This window comes from Coregonus lavaretus, assembly GCF_964263955.1.
Source record: "Coregonus lavaretus genome assembly, chromosome: 16".
Classification (NCBI taxonomy): domain Eukaryota; kingdom Metazoa; phylum Chordata; class Actinopteri; order Salmoniformes; family Salmonidae; genus Coregonus; species Coregonus lavaretus.
The window spans coordinates 24,592,287-24,609,131 of NC_140003.1; the positions used below are offsets into that span (position 1 = coordinate 24,592,287).

The window sequence follows — 16,845 nt, forward strand, 5'->3', positions numbered from 1 at the left end:
CAGCTAGCACTGCGATGCAGTGCCTTAGACCACTGCGACACTCGGGAGCACGGGTGGGCCAGCATCCCTGTGGAACGCTTGACACCTTGTGGAGTCCATGCCCTGACGAATTGAGGCTGTTCTGAGGGCAAATGGGGTTGCAACTCAATGTTTTGTACACTCAGTGTTTATGGAAACTAGTTATAAACAGAGCAGGAACTGTCCCATAGCTAGCTCTGTTCTGAGGTGCTGCCAGCTAGGCATGAAGGCAGCATCCATCCCTTTCTACCAGAGTAGGAATAGTCCCATAGCTGTAAATATGACAGCTCTGACAAAATGAACCATGCCCCTCATTATGTTTCAAGCAAACAGTGATGAAGGGTCTCAGTGCGGAGCTGTCTTGTTCAGGTAGACAGGAAGCAGAAGCCCTGACATACTGCAGTGCGGGTAACAAAGCGACATACACCACCGACATACGACACCGACACTTAATTTGCAGAGCAAGGTATACGTAATTAGGGTGATTTCGGCAAAGGCGGAGGAACAGACAGCTAAATCAGGGGCTTGATGAATTAGGGGAGCACTGTCAAGATCAAATCACATTAATCATGGCAGTCGGAGTAAGGACTCTGTTTTCAACTCCACTCGTCCTCCCCCCTGGTTTGTCTAGTGATGAATAGCTTTTCCACTGCAGGAACAAAGTATGTATCACCATCACCATCAGATCTGGGAATGCAAATGGTAGTCCCACAAACCTATTGATTTGTTTCATCCACCTGTTTGTGGTTTTTAAGATAAGCGGAGAAAGGAGAGGAGGCCTGGCAATGTTAAGCAGACCAAACTTTTTCTGGGACGGGAAAGAAATGTGTCAGTGTGGGTGGAGCCTGATTGACAAAAATAAACCAAATTTGGCCAAAGTTCTGTCTGTCTATCTTTCTTTCTTGATAGCCTCCCTGCCTGCCTGCCTGCCTGCCTACCTCCGTCTGTCTGCCTGTCTGCCTGTCTGACAGATCCCTCTCTGTGGATCTCCTCTAATGTGAAGAGGATGTCTCTCTGGCAATGCTCCCTAGCGTTTCAGCGCACCATGCCAGTGGGACCAAAGAGCTTTCCAAGTCCCACACCATGAAACGCAAGGAAGGGAGATACGAGCGGAAATGTTAACATTCTGTTGTATTGGTGCTAAACTGACTGGTTCTTTCTTTTCTCCTTTCTCTCGCTCAGTATCATCTGTCTTTAATATGGACCTGGCTTTCTCTCTCTCCGTTTGGAAAGGTTTCTCTCTCTCTGACTCAGATGAAAGGAGGGCGAGATGGCGGGACCACCGAGGGTAAATCACTACAGGGTGATGACTGATCTGCTCATTCACGTTCTTGTAAAGAACAGGACGCACTCCAGAAAAAATTTAAGTTGATTCTTTCATGTAATTAAAGACAAGGTTTAACAAACCGAAACAGAAGCCAGTGCCCAACATTTCAGCTAGATGCCTTGGCCATGAACACTCCCATTCTGCCCTCCTGTGCAACACAACTGGTTCGAATCTGAACTCAAACCACTTTATGAATTACTGAGTATGTTAGTCTTACTTACCCATGCATGGCGTGAAGGGGGTGTGGCTCGTAATGGTACCTCCCCTCGTGGTGACGCATATCGATTGGGATAGGTGTGTGAAACGTGGGGAAGAGATGGTGAGGACCTGTGAGAAGAAAGAGAGGAGAGAAGGGGGACAGAGAGAGGGAGGAGACAGGGCAAGGAGAGAGAGAAGAAAAGCACTTCATTAAAGATTTCCCAGTGAAATATTTCAACGGGTAAAAACCTAAAGCTATAATGCAGCAAACATGAACCACCTCAGAGGGCTGGCTGAGCAGTTTTGTGTCAAATATTGGCACTATCACACAGGAAGAAGAATGGCTAAATAAATAGTGGTCCTGAGGAATCCTACTACATCTCAGACATGAGAGATGACAAAGACCTGCTGCGATCCGGCCCTTTGAACTTGGTGTGAGTGAGTGTGTGTGTGTGTGTGTCTGTGTGTGTATGTGTGTGTGTGTGTGTGTGTGAGTTTGTGTGTGTGTGTGTGTGTGTGTGTGTGTGTGTGTGTGTGTGTGTGTGCGTAGAGGTGCCCATGTGAAGGAGAGCTACAGTCTGGATGTAAACAAGGAACGACAGCAGTGAGATGAAAACCTCTGACTCCCTGCTATACTGGAGATGCTCACCTCACAGGCAGCAGCTACAAGCAGCAGCTAAACCATTATTACCCTACACACTAGTAGTGGTTCATGGAAGAGGAGAGAGAGCACTTACTTGCTGTCCTGAGCTGGAATGACTCAAAAAAGAGCAGCAGCAGGCATTTCACCAAGCTAGCTAGCTAAGGATGATGTGCTCCTGTTCCATCCTCCATACCTCCACAGCATGGGGTGTAACTCTACCTATTTACAGTTCCCATAATACCGGTAATTGAAATGTTTAATTACAGTCTGGTCTGGATCGTTCGCCCTGGGTACTGTGTCCCTTAATAGCTCTCTATCTGTAAAGGGGGCGAAACACACAGTTATTTCATGATGAGTGTGTTTTTTATGTGAAAGACTAGAAAAATGCACACATTTCCTGCCATAAAAAGGTTCATAGCTCGGGGGACATCTTGTTAAAAACAACAGACCTTCATTAATTAGTGTGATGAATACGTCTGAGTCTGAGCCTATATAGACCCTCTTTAGCTCCCTCTCTACAGTACAGAGAAGAGCTCTGCTCCAAAAGAGCTCCCATTAAACACTTTCTAAGTTGTAACCAGTTCAGTTTCTGCTCCTTTAACATCCTCCCCTTTTAAATGTATGCTGAGTAAAATCAAAGCGTGGATATTCAGCAGAACATCCCACCCCAACAATTGCCCTGATTCTACTCCACAAATGGGAGTAAGTAAAAGCATCTGAGTTTTTATAACTGAATCCAGGCTAGTGTGTGTGTGTGTGTATTGCAGTGAGGAGAAAGAGGAGGAGGAGAAAGAGGAGGAGGAGAAAGAGGAGGAGGAGAAAGAGGAGGAGGAGAAAGAAGAGAAGGAGAAAGAGGAGGAGGAGAAAGAGGAGGAGGAGAAAGAAGAGGAGGAGAAAGAGGAGGAGGAGAAAGAAGAGGAGGAGAAAGAGGAGGAGGAGAAAGAGAAAGAGGAGGAGGAGAAAGAAGAGGAGGAGAAAGAGGAGGAGGAGAAAGAGGAGGAGGCCAGCTCCCTTGGGTTGGCTGGTTGGTCTCTGGGATCTCTGTATTAAGATTATTTGTGCAGCATCATGCGCTCCAGTGAGTCAGAGATGACCTGGGGAGCAGAGACCATAGGGGTCAGGGGTCAGGGTGCACAGATCATTATCTCCTGTGTGGGGGATAGGGTGATGAAGGAGATAGGGGGATGTGGAAGTAGGCAATGAGGGTGTGTGTGTGTGTGTGTGTGTGTGTGTGTGTGTGTGTGTGTGTGATTTCAAGGGGAAATTCTACCTGCATGAATCAGCATTCCTGGGTCATCACTAAAGCCACTAAAGCCCAGCAGAGCCCCCTGTCACTTTGATGGACAGGCACCACACTACAAAGCTTAGCCCACGAACAGAGCACAAACTGAGGCAAACGACAGAGGTTGTTGTGGCCTCATGTCCCAACTGGGAGGAAAAGGACTAAGGTTATAAGGACTGAGGCTAACCCACCACAGAGCTTTGCCTCTGAGCAGTGGTGTTTGAAGACATGACAGGAAACTTTCTTCTCTGAGCATGATGGCTCCTTCCTTGGCAGCCCTCTGTTTGATATGTACTTAGCTTCATTACTGCACAAAGACTCCTGAAGGCTCCTGAAGCCATGGCTAAGAAAACATGCCACTGTAACTCGACTCTGTCTGCCTGGAGGCCAACTTGGATGTTTTAAATGTTTTTCTTTGGGAACTGCAAACACAAAGCAAGACATTACTGGTAGTTAGTCGCAATTGAGCCTATTGTTCTCATGATTGCCTCTGTTGTACCGTATCCTAATTTGTGGGAACGATTTTGGACGTCTGCCAACGAGCCTCTCTCTTCCTTTATATGAAAGAGAAGACACATTCTCAAGTCAACTTGTACGTTAGAAGCAACAAAAAGCCACCCTGTAAAAACTTAATGGGGGGATGAGTGTGGGGAGAAGTTCCAGCGTTTATCCAAACATGTCTCCTGGCTCCCATCAATGCCTGATGCGAGGCAGGGAGAGTGGGCTGTTGAAGAGGATGGAGTGATTTGGAATGGGTCTGGATCAAGGAGGTCAGTGGTCCTCAGACTCTACTGGAGGTGGCATACACTAACTTCAAAACAAGAAAACAGGAACAACTTCCTCTTACTAGACAAAGTAAGGAGCCCCAGAGAGAGAGGAGCTGCTCTGATCTAGTGGGAAAGACTGAGCAGGCCTGTTCCATCACCCAGACAGCTGCATTGTTTCCTGGGCCACAGGGACAACAAGAGGCAGGTACAGGGGTTGGGTACATGGTACAGGGGAGGGTCCACAGGCACTGGACTGCCAGCTGTCCCCCTGGGTGAGCAGCAATGTAAACTCAGCAAAAAAAGAAAAGTCCTCTCACTGTCAACTGCGTTTATTTTCAGCAAACTTAACATGTGTAAATATTTGTATGAACATAACAAGATTCAACAACTGAGATATAAACTGAACAAGTCCCACAGACATGTGACTAACAGAAAGGGAATAATGTGTCCCTAAACAAAGGGGGGGTCAAAATCAAAAGTAACAGTCAGTATCTGGTGTGGCCACCAGCAGCATTAAGTACTGCAGTGCATCTCCTCCTCATGGACTGCACCAGATTTGCCAGTTCTTGCTGTGAGATGTTACCCCCCATTTCTGGGGGGAATGGCCCTAGCCCTCACCCTCCGATCCAACAGGTCCCAGACGTGCTCAATGGGATTGAGATCCGGGCTCTTCGCTGGCCATGGCTGAACACTGACATTCCTGTCTTGCAGGAAATCATGCACAGAACGAGCAGTATGGCTGGTGGCATTGTCATGCTGGAGGGTCATGTCAGGATGAGCCTGCAGGAAGGGTACCACATGAGGGAGGAGGATGTCTTCCCTGTAACGCACAACGTTGAGATTGCCTGCAATGACAACAAGCTCACTCCGATGACGCTGTGACACACCGCCCCAGACCATGACGGACCCTCTACCTTCAAATCGATCCCGCTCCAGAGTACAGGTCTCGGTGTAACGCTCATTCCTTCGACGATAAACGCTAATCCGACCATCACCCCTGGTGAGACAAAACCGCGACTCGTCAGTGAAGAGCACTTTTTGCCAGTCCTGTCTGGTCCAGCGACGGTGGGTTTGTGCCCATAGGTGACGTTGTTGCCGGAGATGTCTGGTGAGGACCTGCCTTACAACAGGCCTACAAGCCCTCAGTCCAGCCTCTCTCAGCCTATTGCGGACAGTCTGAGCACTGATGGAGGGATTGTGCGTTCCTGGTGTAACTCTGGCAGTTGTTGTTGCCATCCTGTACCTGTCCCGCAGGTGTGATGTTCGGATGTACCGATCCTGTGCAGGTGTTGTTACACGTGGTCTGCCACTGCGAGGACGATCAGCTGTCCGTCCTATCTCCCTGTAGCGCTGTCTTAGGCGTCTCACAGTACGGACATTGCAATTTATTGCCCTGGCCACATCTGCAGTCCTCATGCCTCCTTGCAGCATGCCTAAGGCACGTTCACGCAGATGAGCAGGGACCCTGGGCATCTTTCTTTTGGTGTTTTTCAGAGTCAGTAGAAAGGCCTCTTTAGTGTCCTAAGTTTTCATAACTGTGACCTTAATTGCCTACCGTCTGTAAGCTGTTAGTGTCTTAACGACCGTTCCACAGGTGCATGTTCATTAATTGTTTATGGTTCATTGAACAAGCATGGGAAACCGTGTTTAAACCCTTTACAATGAAGATCTGTGAAGTTATTTGGATTTTTACTAATTATCTTTGAAAGACAGGGTCCTGAAAAAGGGACGTTTCTTTTTTTGCTGAGTTTAGGTACACACTGCCCCAGCCTCCCCTCACACACTTTTGCACCCTGACACTCTCACTCTCCTCTGGCAGGACAATGCTGAATGTGTCTAGAACACACTCTCTCACTTTGCTCTCTGTAGACTCTACAGTAGTGTAGACGCAAACATAAAACTATGTAAGCCCAGACATAGAATAACTTGAATGGATAGAAGGGATTCTATTTCTATGTACATGAGCCTACAACTCCTACGGGAGGGCAGCGCCCGCTCGGCCCAGTCCAAGCTCTTCTCTGTCCTGTCACCCCAATAGTGGACCCAGCCTCCTCCTGAAGCTAGGCCAGTAGAGTCCCTGCCCATCTTCCGAAAAAACATCTGAAACCCTACCTCTTCAAAGAGGATCTTAAATAAATAATAATCCCCCCCAACCCCCCCACCCCAAAAAGGCTTTCTTAAACTAACACTTGCACTTTACTATTTTCCCCTTACTAGCTCTGACTTTGCTGATAGCTACTTTATTGAGGAAAAATGTACTTACTATGAGGAAGGCCCAAAAAATTGTCAAAGACTCCAGTCACCCAAGTCATAGACTGTTCTCTCTGCTACCGCACGGCAAGTCTAGGTCCAAAAAGCTCCTTAACAGCTTCCACCCCCAAGCCATAAGACTGCTGAACAATTAATCAAATGGCCACCCGGACTGTTTACATTGACACCATCCCCTTTGTTTTTACACTGCTGCTACTCGCTGTTTATTATCTATGCGTAGTTACTTTACCCCTACCTACATGTACAAATGACCTCTACTAACCTGTACCCCCGCACATTGACTCGGTACCGGTACCCCCTGTAAATAGCCTCGTTATTGTTATTTTATTGTGTTACTTTAAAAAATATATATATATTTATTTTATTTAGTAAATATTTTCTTAACTCTATTTCTTGAACTGCATTGTTGATTAAGGGCTTGTAAGTAAGCATTTCACGGTAAGGTCTACACCTGTTGTACTCGGCACATTTGACAAATAAAAATTGATTTGATTTGACTTGATATGTGGTTGTCCCACCTAGCTATCTTAAGATGAATGCACTAACTGTAAGTCGCTCTGGATAAGAGCGTCTGCTAAATGACTAAAATGTCAAATGTAAATGTGAGCCTCCAGTGCAGAAAGATTTAGTTACAGCCAGGATGTTCTCATCAGATTGTAGTTAGTGTCCGTGAAGCAGCTTATTGTCACTTCAAGGTTGTTGCTTTCATCTCTGTGGATCACTTAGTGGAGTTGATCCACCCACCTCATGGGAACATGCTTCTTAAACTGCGTTAACTTTGTTTGTGTTCATTTACATATCTTTGTACTTTCAACACCTTTAGATGTTCCATCATCATTACATGTTTGCTTAAATGTCTTTAAAAATATTAGTGAATCCCAACCCCCATAACAATGTTCTCAGATGTGCCAAACATCCAGACAACAACCTTTATTCTTGTTGTGGTCGGGTGTGATCTCACCCTAAACACAGAGACAGGTGTTATTAACAAAGGGTTTTTGTGTGTGTGTGTGTGTGTGTGTGACGCTCAGAGCGAAGGGAAAACATTCACATTTCATGTCCAGACACAGCCAGCAGTAGCAAGGATCAGATCAGGGCTCTACATTGAAGTGAAGAGGGTCTGCGTCCCAAATGGCACCCTATTCTCTGTATGGTTTACTGTTTTTGACCAGGACCCATAGGGCTTTGGTCAAAAGTAGTGCACTATATATAAGGAATAGGGTGCCATTTGGAATGCACCCAGGGGCTCATCCTCTAAGGAAGTACTCAGTGATAATAATAATATCCAGAGAGAGAGAGAGAGAGAGAGAGAGAGAGAGAGAGAGAGAGAGAGAGAGAGAGAGAGAGAGAGAGAGAGAGAGAGAGAGAGAGAGAGAGAGAGAGAGAGAGAGAGACCTAGCCTGGACAGGGTAATTAAAACAGCTTTTCTGTCTCGCTCTCTGAGAGAATGAGGGAGGAAGCTACGGCAGAGGGGTATGAGAGAGGGAGGAAGGAGAGGGGTAGGAGGGGGTTCCATTCAGACAGGAAATTCCAGCAGAATAAGTTGGCTGGGGTCCTAACTACACAGCACCATGCCAACGTCTACACACAACGAGCGAACGGCCCCGTCTCGTCCTGGCCTGTGCTGCACTGCACCATGGGAAGCAAAGCAACAGTCTGACCGGCCTAAGGCTACCGGTGGCTGGAGGAAAGATTTCGGTAGCTATCATACAATTTGTTTACACCAAGCTGAGGAGAAATACAGGGAGAGAGGCCTTTTTTTTTAGACGTCTATAGTACTGCACATCCATTCAACCACAACAGTTTAGACCCATTTGAGAGGTTAAACTGTTCTTATTGTGTATTTAGACTGACCTAGGACCATTATTACACACACAGCATGAACCAGCCAGGTTAATAAGCCTGTGTGGTTAGTCTGATCCTGGTCCAATTCAACACACACAGCAGGTTAATAGGCCAATGTATTAAGACTGATCCAAGACCAGTTTAACTTTCACAGCTCCAGGTTTAGTCTGTAGTGCTGACTCCTCCTGAGGCGTGGGCTTGCCATGGCGACAGAAGGATTAGGGGCTTACAGGAGAGCACGGAACAACCATACCACCTCTGATAGGAAGTATTAAGTGTGTGTATGTGTGTGTGTGTGAGAGAGAGAGACTGTGTGTGTGTGTGTGTGTGCTCTTCTCTTCACACCCCTCCCTCAGGGGCAGATGGTAAAATGATACATTTTATTGATAGGGGATTTGGGGCTAAAGGTAAATAGATTAGGTCAGGGCCTGGCTCCATAGCAACACGTGACATGAAGAACGGCTGTTTATCAGAGAACCTGTGTTTATTTTCTTTGACTGATTTGAAGTTTGAAGTCAGTGACTGGCTGCTAAGAGGCAGAGGAAGTTCACTTTAATGTTCAAATAAACATACAGTATGGAAAAGGAACATTGTTTTCAGTTCCAGCTCTGTTGACTCAGGGAAGTGGTTGAGTTAAATTATTTATTTGAAGATGTTGACGTCTCAAACGGTACATTGTCCATTTGATGACAGTTACAGCTTGGCTAGGGCATCCATATGCCGTCTTAAACAGTAAGATTGAGGGGGCTGAAGGGAGACTATGTAGGGAGGATGGGAGAATGTTCTTTGAAAATGTTTTTTATAGAGAGCACTCTTTATTCCACTTAAGATTCTTGGAAGGTGTTCATTAAATCATATCAGGCAGGTAAACTTTGTGTGAGAAGCACTGTATATAAATGTTAAACAATGTGTGTGTGTGTGTGTGTGAGAGAGAGAGAGTTGTGTAAACACAAACAGGAAACGAACTCAGGACACGGCTACACAACGCCTGATGAAGATCGGACACATCTGGGGGTGCCCATGGCAACCGGCTCTAAACACAGCCTGCATGATGGGCCTTAACAGCCAACACTCTCACAACACACACACACTCTCTCTCCCTTTCTCTTTCTCTCTCTCTCCCCAGCTGGCTTTTCTTTGCCTTCATCCGTCTCAGTCAAACAACAGGCCTAATCCAACCCAACTCCCAAGAAACTCAGTTTCAGCCAACCCCAAATCTGACTGCTCTTTGACCACCAGTCAGTATGATGCATCACCTATAGCTGAGCTGAGGTAGGGTGGGTCACTGGTCCTCTGGCGCTCTTAGTTGTCTTTAGAGCACTGTAATAAGACTAGGACCTCACCTCTCTTTCCCATATAGTAAGAGTTATAACAGTAGGGCCTGTATGTTATGGTAGTGTGTGGTCCAGGGGGGCAATGGCTGTAAGGGGAATGCAGCTATCAGCGTAGGGCAGACATGTCTTGGGATCAGGGGCTAATCACCGCCATGCATCACCCAGCTGGGAGTGGACTACATTATGCTGGGCATTTAGAGAACGGGGAGCTTGAGGGGGGCAGGTGGGGGGCAGCCGTGTGGCCTCACTGGCCTGTGATGTTCAAATCAAATCAAATCAAATTGTCTTTGTCACATACGCCGAATACAACAGGTATTCCCATGAAATGCTTACTTACAAGCCCTTACTTACAAGCCGAATACAACAGGCCTTACCATGGGTAGGTAACAACACATCTGCCACACTGATCCTCAACACGGGGGCCCCTCAGGGGTGTGTGCTCAGTCCCCTCTTGTACTCTCTGTTCACCCATGACTGCATGGCCAGGCACGACTCCAACACCATCATTAAGTTTGCCGACGACACAACAGTGGTAGGCCTGATCACCGACAACGATGAGACAGCCTATAGGGAGGAGGTCAGAGATCTGGCCGTGTGGTGCCAGGACAACAACCTCTCCCTCAACGTGACCAAGACAAAGGAGATGATTGTGGACTACAGGAAAAAAAAGAGGACTGAGCACGCCCCCATTCTCATCGACGGGGCTGTAGTGGAACAGGTTGAGAGCTTCAAGTTCCTTGGTGTCCACATCACCAACGAACTATCATGGTCCAAACACACCAAGACAGTCGTGAAGAGGGCACGACAAAGCCTATTCCCCCTCAGGAGACAAAAAAATTTGGCATGGGTCCTCAGATCCTCAAAAAATTCTACAGCTGCACCATCGAGAGCATCTTGACTGGTTGCATCACCGCCTGGTATGGCAACTGCTTGGCCTCTGACCGCAAGGCACTACAGAGGGTAGTGCGTATGGCCCAGTACATCACTGGGGCAAAGCTTCCTGCCATCCAGGACCTCTATACCAGGCGGTGTCAGAGGAAGGCCCTCAAAATTGTCAAAGACTCCAGCCACCCTAGTCATAGACTGTTCTCTCTGCTACCGCACGGCAAGCGGTACCGGAGTGCCAAGTCTAGGTCCAAAAGACTTCTCAACAGCTTCTACCCCCAAGCCATAAGACTCCTGAACAGCTAATCATGGCTACCCGGACTATTTGCACTGCCCCCCACCCCATCCTTTTTACGCTGCTGCTACTCTGTTAAGTATTTATGCATAGTCACTTTAACTCTACCCACATGTACATATTACCTCAACTATCTCAACTAGCCGGTGCCCCCGCACATTGACTCTGCAACGGTACCCCCCTGTATATATAGCCTCCCTACTGTCACTTTATTTTACTTCTGCTCTTTTTTTCTCAACACTTTTTTTGTTGTTGTTTTATTCTTACTTTTTTTGTTTAAAATAAATGAACTGTTGGTTAAGGGCTGTAAGTAAGCATTTCACTGTAATGTCTGCACCTGTTGTATTCGGCGCATGTGACCAATAAAATTTGATTTGATTTGATTTGATTTGAAATGCTTACTTACAAGCCCTTAACCAACAATGCAGTTTTAAGAAAAATAAGAGCTAAGAAAATATTTACTAAATAAACTAACGTTTAAAAAGTAACATAATAAAATAACAATAACGAGGCTATATATACAGGGGGTACCGGTACCGAGTCAATGTGCGGGGGTACAGGTTAGTCGAGGTAATATGTACATGTAGGTAGGGGTAAAGTGACTATGCATAGATAATAAACAGCGAGTAGCAGTAGCGTAAAAAAGACAATACAAATAGTCTGGTAGCCATTTGATTAGCTGTTCAGCAGTCTTATGGCTTGGGGGTAGAAGATGTTAAGGAGCCTTTTGGACCTAGATGTTAGCATTAGCATGCCGTCTCTGTAAGACTGATGACTGAGATGTTAGCATACCGTTAGCATGCTGTACCTTTGGGGACCAGAGAGGAGCGAGGGTCTCTGTAAGACTGATGGTCCGTCTGGTTAATCAGCTACCTGACCAGACTCTGATGGATGACTGGATCAGCTGACCTAACCCTGGTCTGATTCACTAATTACCTTAGTGCACAGAAAACTAAGTCTATTATCTCTACAGCAGAGATGGTGATAAAAATGGGTTGTCTGTTGAATTAAGATTGTGTGAATAAAATTGTCCTTCGACCCAATGCTATCTACAAGCTTACTTGTATTATTTTTTATTCTAACACAGTTTACAAGATTTGCAATTTCTCTATTCTTACTGAGTGCACATTTGTCTTAAAAAAAAAAATCATTGCTCTTCCTAACGGCTCTTCCTAATGCAACAACTAAGCAAAGTCTCACATCAAACCTCCCGAGTGGCGCAGTGGTCTAAGGCATCGCAGTGCTAGCTGTGCCACTAGAGATCCTGGTTCGAATCCAGGCTCTGTCGTAGCTGGCCGCGACTGGGAGACCCATGGGGCGGCGCACAATTGGCCCAGCGTCGTCCAGGATAGGGGAGGGAATGGCCGGCAGGGATGTAGGTAGGCATGGTGTTTGCAACGCCAGGGTTGTGGGTTTGATTCCCACGGGGGGCCAGTATGAAAAAATATATACATAATGTATGCACTCACTAACTGTAAGTTGCTCTGGATAAGAGCGTCTGCTAAAATGACTAAAAAACCCAGTGCGGGAACTCCGGCCATAACAGCTAGCGTTGTCTGACCCTTTGACCTCTGCATCACAGCTGATAGAAAAGCTGCCAGCTCATACAAAGAATGACCTCACAACCCTGATGATGGCATGGTCAGCACTGGCTCAGCCCCTCTCCCCTCACTAAAAGGGTATTTTTGAACGGGGAGAGGGGGAGAAACAGAGGAAGTGCCCTCCATAGCCAGACAATGCATTGGGGTGTTGTGGCTGGGGGTCACCCCGGGGTGAGGGCCTCCGGGGTTCTGGGCCTTAACGGGGGCCTGACAGGGGCGGGAGGGGCTGCGGGGAGTGTCTCAGAGAGAGAGACATATTCTGGACTCTATTAAACTGACACTGATAACACTAGGCTGCTGACACAGAACAAGAACCTGACTCACCTCCTCACAGAAAGCTCAGTGCCGTCCAACTACTCTTTGGTTTTTGTGTCAGCTTGCCGGGCTACGTCAACTGAAGGAATCAATGTCATATTTACATTAAAAACAACAAGCAGGGTCTTAAACCAGGAGAGTGTTGGCTACAGCTCCGTCTCCCACAGAGAGAAAGTGAGATGATTTATCGCCAGCCTTAATTTTATAGCATTTTTACAGCACAGACCCGCGCAGCCAGTGTGAAAGCCACTGAACTTTGGGAAGCATTCCCCCCCTCCCCTCCCTCCCTCCCTCCCTCCCTCCCTCCCTCCCTCCCTCTTTATACCTTTCCCCTCCACCTTTCCCGCTCTTTCTTTCTCTGTCCTTCTCTGCCCCTCTCTCCCCCCTTCTCTCTTTCTCACTCCCTCTCGCTCTCTCCCCCTTTCTCTGTCCGAGGGCCCAGTCAGAGATTAAGGCTCTTAATTGGAGCATCCGGGTTGGTTTATAGTGAGGCAGTCAGGGGTGGGGGAAAAACCAAGGCAATGCCCAATAGCACAGCATGGAAGGGCCCGGTCTCAAAAGGGGACAGTGGGGTGGGAAGGAGGATGGGGGAGGAGGAGGGAGGAGAGGACCTTTTCTCCCTGGACAATAGGGGTGCATTCTTGGGTTGTTAAGTGGATGTTCACTGGGGTGGTTAGGCTCTACCAGGCTCGACTGTATAACTCTGGAGCACCAGGATGAACCATGGGTGTGGGGGTTGGATGTTTGTAGGACTGGGTTAGGTTAGTTATAGGAAGGGGGTGATGGCTAGGTACAGAGAGGGTGTTGGAGGTTTGGCGGGTTTGGGTGAGAAGGAGGGGGTGATTCGGCCGGGTAATCACTAAATCAAATGGCAGCTAGCCGTCCTCTCACAACATCCTCGGTCCAGTAAGAGAAAAATAAACAGACTGACGAGCTTCACGCTGGAGTAGAGGAGGAGTGGAGTGGGATTGGGGGATGCAGGGATGGCGGGGGGGGCACAGAGCCAACAATGGCATTAATTAAAAGGCTAACCTCAGGATCGGCCAAGTAAACGTGGTCTTTTTCTTTCTGTCGTCTGTCATGGAGTGCTTGTGTAAGTAGACCAACCCTTCAGGCAGAAGAGCTCTCCTTACTCAAACACTATCAAACACTACAGAGAGAGAGAGAGCTAAGAGCTGAGAGCTCAATGCATCAACACACTGCCTACACTTCTCAGAGCACCCACAGTTCAGCATGGAAACCCATATCAATAGTGACTAAATGTTTTGGAAACCGTAGTGTTATCCAGATGTAGAAAGGTATGTGTATGGACCCTCCATACAAGTTTCAGTGGATTTATAGTAAATGTTTTTGAAATGTTGAACTGTACCAAAATCGTTTGTATTTTACTGAGTTAGATTCAGATGACATAATCTTGATTACATTAATGTTTTTAATCCAATAAACGGTAATACATCTTGATTCCACCAATGGGAGATGATTCTCTTCCCTTGAGCAAACTATAGCATTGAGAGGGCCATGTGGAAAGCGATAAGCCATCTCGCCATAGTTCAGAAGCCGGCATCTTTTGAGCTGGCTTCACGTACAAGGCGCAGCTGACATGTTTACTTGGCTGTAATACAAGTATAAAAGTAAAATAGACAGGGGTCTATGAGGAACACATGTTGCTTTCTTCAGCCCCTTCCTGGCTGGCAGAGAGGTCAAAATATTTAACGGTAGATTTACGTGGTAGAAGAGAAGGGAGGTTCATCTGTCTTAGTCTATATGTCCATCTTAATTAGTCTTCATTTAGTTTGAGTGGGCAGGCAAATCAAACACTGGAGAGTTCATACAACATTGCGAGTGACTTGACTAAAGCGTAGTGAGAGTAAGCCCAATACAGAGACCTTAGACACACACACAGCTACTAGTACTGGGGGATATGGGCTGACGTGTAGGGTGATATAGGGCCGAGGGTGAAGCCATGTAGAACTGGGGAGTCCATTTACAACTCAAGGAACATTTTTGTTTAAGATGTTACTTGTTAAGCACCATCCATGTTTGTTGCAATGCAGCTTCTCACTGAAAAGGCAGGTGAAAAAAAGAGCCAAGCCTCATGAGGCGAAAGACAGAGAGAGAGAGTGGCTGGGACATTACTCAGCTACAACAACAACCCTCATGATAACTAATCATCTGTCATCATGAGTCCAGTGACAATGGCTAGCTGCTACATTGTGTGATAAAATTAGCTGCTACTTCCCCAGTGTGTGTGACAGTCCCAGATGAGAGAGGAGAGTTCATTCACCTCAGAACGCGTCTGCCGGCATCTCCTTTATCTTCCCAAAGTTTGTGTGGGGCAAGAATAAATTGTATAAAAAACAATTTGCCACTATATAACTCTAATAAGATTGCATAGGCATACATATCAAGGCCCCTCAGAAAGAAAGGTCATATGTTGAAGTGTGTTTGGAGTCAAGCCCAAGAGTCAATTGTGAGTCCACTAAGTTTTCTGCACACACTCCTATAAGCCTTCTCTACACCATGGTAAATATTGTCAGACGAGGGCATGGCGAACCTCTGTCTTCTCTCCGTCTGTCTCTCAGATTGCAGTCTTTTCTGAGCAAAGAAGTGTCATATTGATCTTAGTGTGGTCTGGGGGGAGGCTGGTGTGTATGTGTGGTTTGGTGAGGGGGGAGGAACGGACGGGCCTTCCTGGGTAAACGCCCTAAATGGGTCCTAGACACATACAAACACACACGTACGCACGTGTAGCACATGAGTATGTGTGAAACTTACTCCTCAGCCTGAAGTGTCCCCACTTTCTCTGCAGAATAGCTAGCTTTTCGCATGGCGCGACTGGTAAGACACTTTCGCAGGGTGGTCACGTATGCTAGCAAAGCAGAGGTACTGGGTTCGAGCGTCGGTGTGAGCCGAATCAAGAGGAAGTGGTACTAGCTAAGCAAGCAGCGTGAACTCCTTTACACACACACAGCCCAGAGTGGGCTACCTTCTCTTTACCCCCTACCATTCAGAGACTGAGTGTGAACAGTGACAAAGACAACACCAGACAAACACTGCACTGTCTGGTGATAGAAAGGGTGCTACATGAGTGCTACTGAGTGTAACACTCGCTTAACGGGAGTGTGCCGGTACTCATGCATTTCCATCACTTTTGCCATCTCTTACATTGATGATTCAGTATTATTCAGTGATAATGTGAATCACTTTTCTGTTTGCTCCCCCGATCCAGTCATAGAAATAGAATCCCAGCATTCTAAGAATCAGAAACATTCTAATTGTAGTTCTATTGATCCAGTCAGACCCAGGTCCAAGTCTGTCAATCTGAGGTCCTCAGGAGGAAGATACAAATCAGTCTAACAACTATAGAGGTCGTCAATCTGCTAATAGAAGTCAACCCTCCTCCCACTGTCACAATGAAAGATTCATGCTAAGTATCCAGAATGAAGGCTTGATAATAGTAAATGATTTGTAAGGGGAGACGGTGAAGTAGAAGAGAGAGCACTGAGCCTGCAGCTGACACAAGTGTTTAAATTGTGAGTAGTGTGAGTGAATAGGCAGAGAGTGACAGTGAGAGAGGAGTGTTCAATAGGTGCTGTCACAGCTAACAGGAGGGTCATTATCCTGTAAAAATGAGCCAGGCATCAAACTAGACACCTTAATATGGTAATTACTCCGTTAATGACAGGTACAATTACTCTCTGGGAGAATGAGAGGTGAAAAGAGACGGAGGGAAGGCTGTGTGTGTGTGTGTGTGTGTGTGTGTATGTTTGTCCTCAGCTTGCACTATTCAGCCAGGCTTCGTAGTGACTAAACAGATTTTGATATGCATCCAATGGATTTTTGAATTCATATACTGTATATTTTTCTCTCAGCATCTGAAATCAATTAACTAGTATGTATTTACTATATACTGTACAGATATACCATTACAGTTCATCATTAGAACATTTCTAAACATATAAAAGTCAAAAATAAAAACCCTATCCTAGAGTAATCTAAATTACAGAAATGGTACATGGTTGCTTTGGAAAAAAGTTAAATCAAAATGTAATCTAAACTGTGAT

At 46.4% G+C, this 16,845-nt stretch overlaps 1 protein-coding gene across 1 annotated transcript in view; it reads right to left on the minus strand.

Moving 5' to 3' along the window:
- The window catches only part of gli2a (GLI family zinc finger 2a), a gene marked incomplete at its 5' end in the record, with an annotated part of 87,251 nt that overhangs the window by 42,710 nt on the left and 27,696 nt on the right, over nt 1–16,845 (minus strand). Inside the window, one exon of the mRNA XM_084179188.1 lies at nt 1,567–1,672. Within this exon, the coding sequence (XP_084035314.1) occupies nt 1,567–1,672 (106 nt within the window). The remainder of the gene's footprint in view (nt 1–1,566; nt 1,673–16,845) is intronic.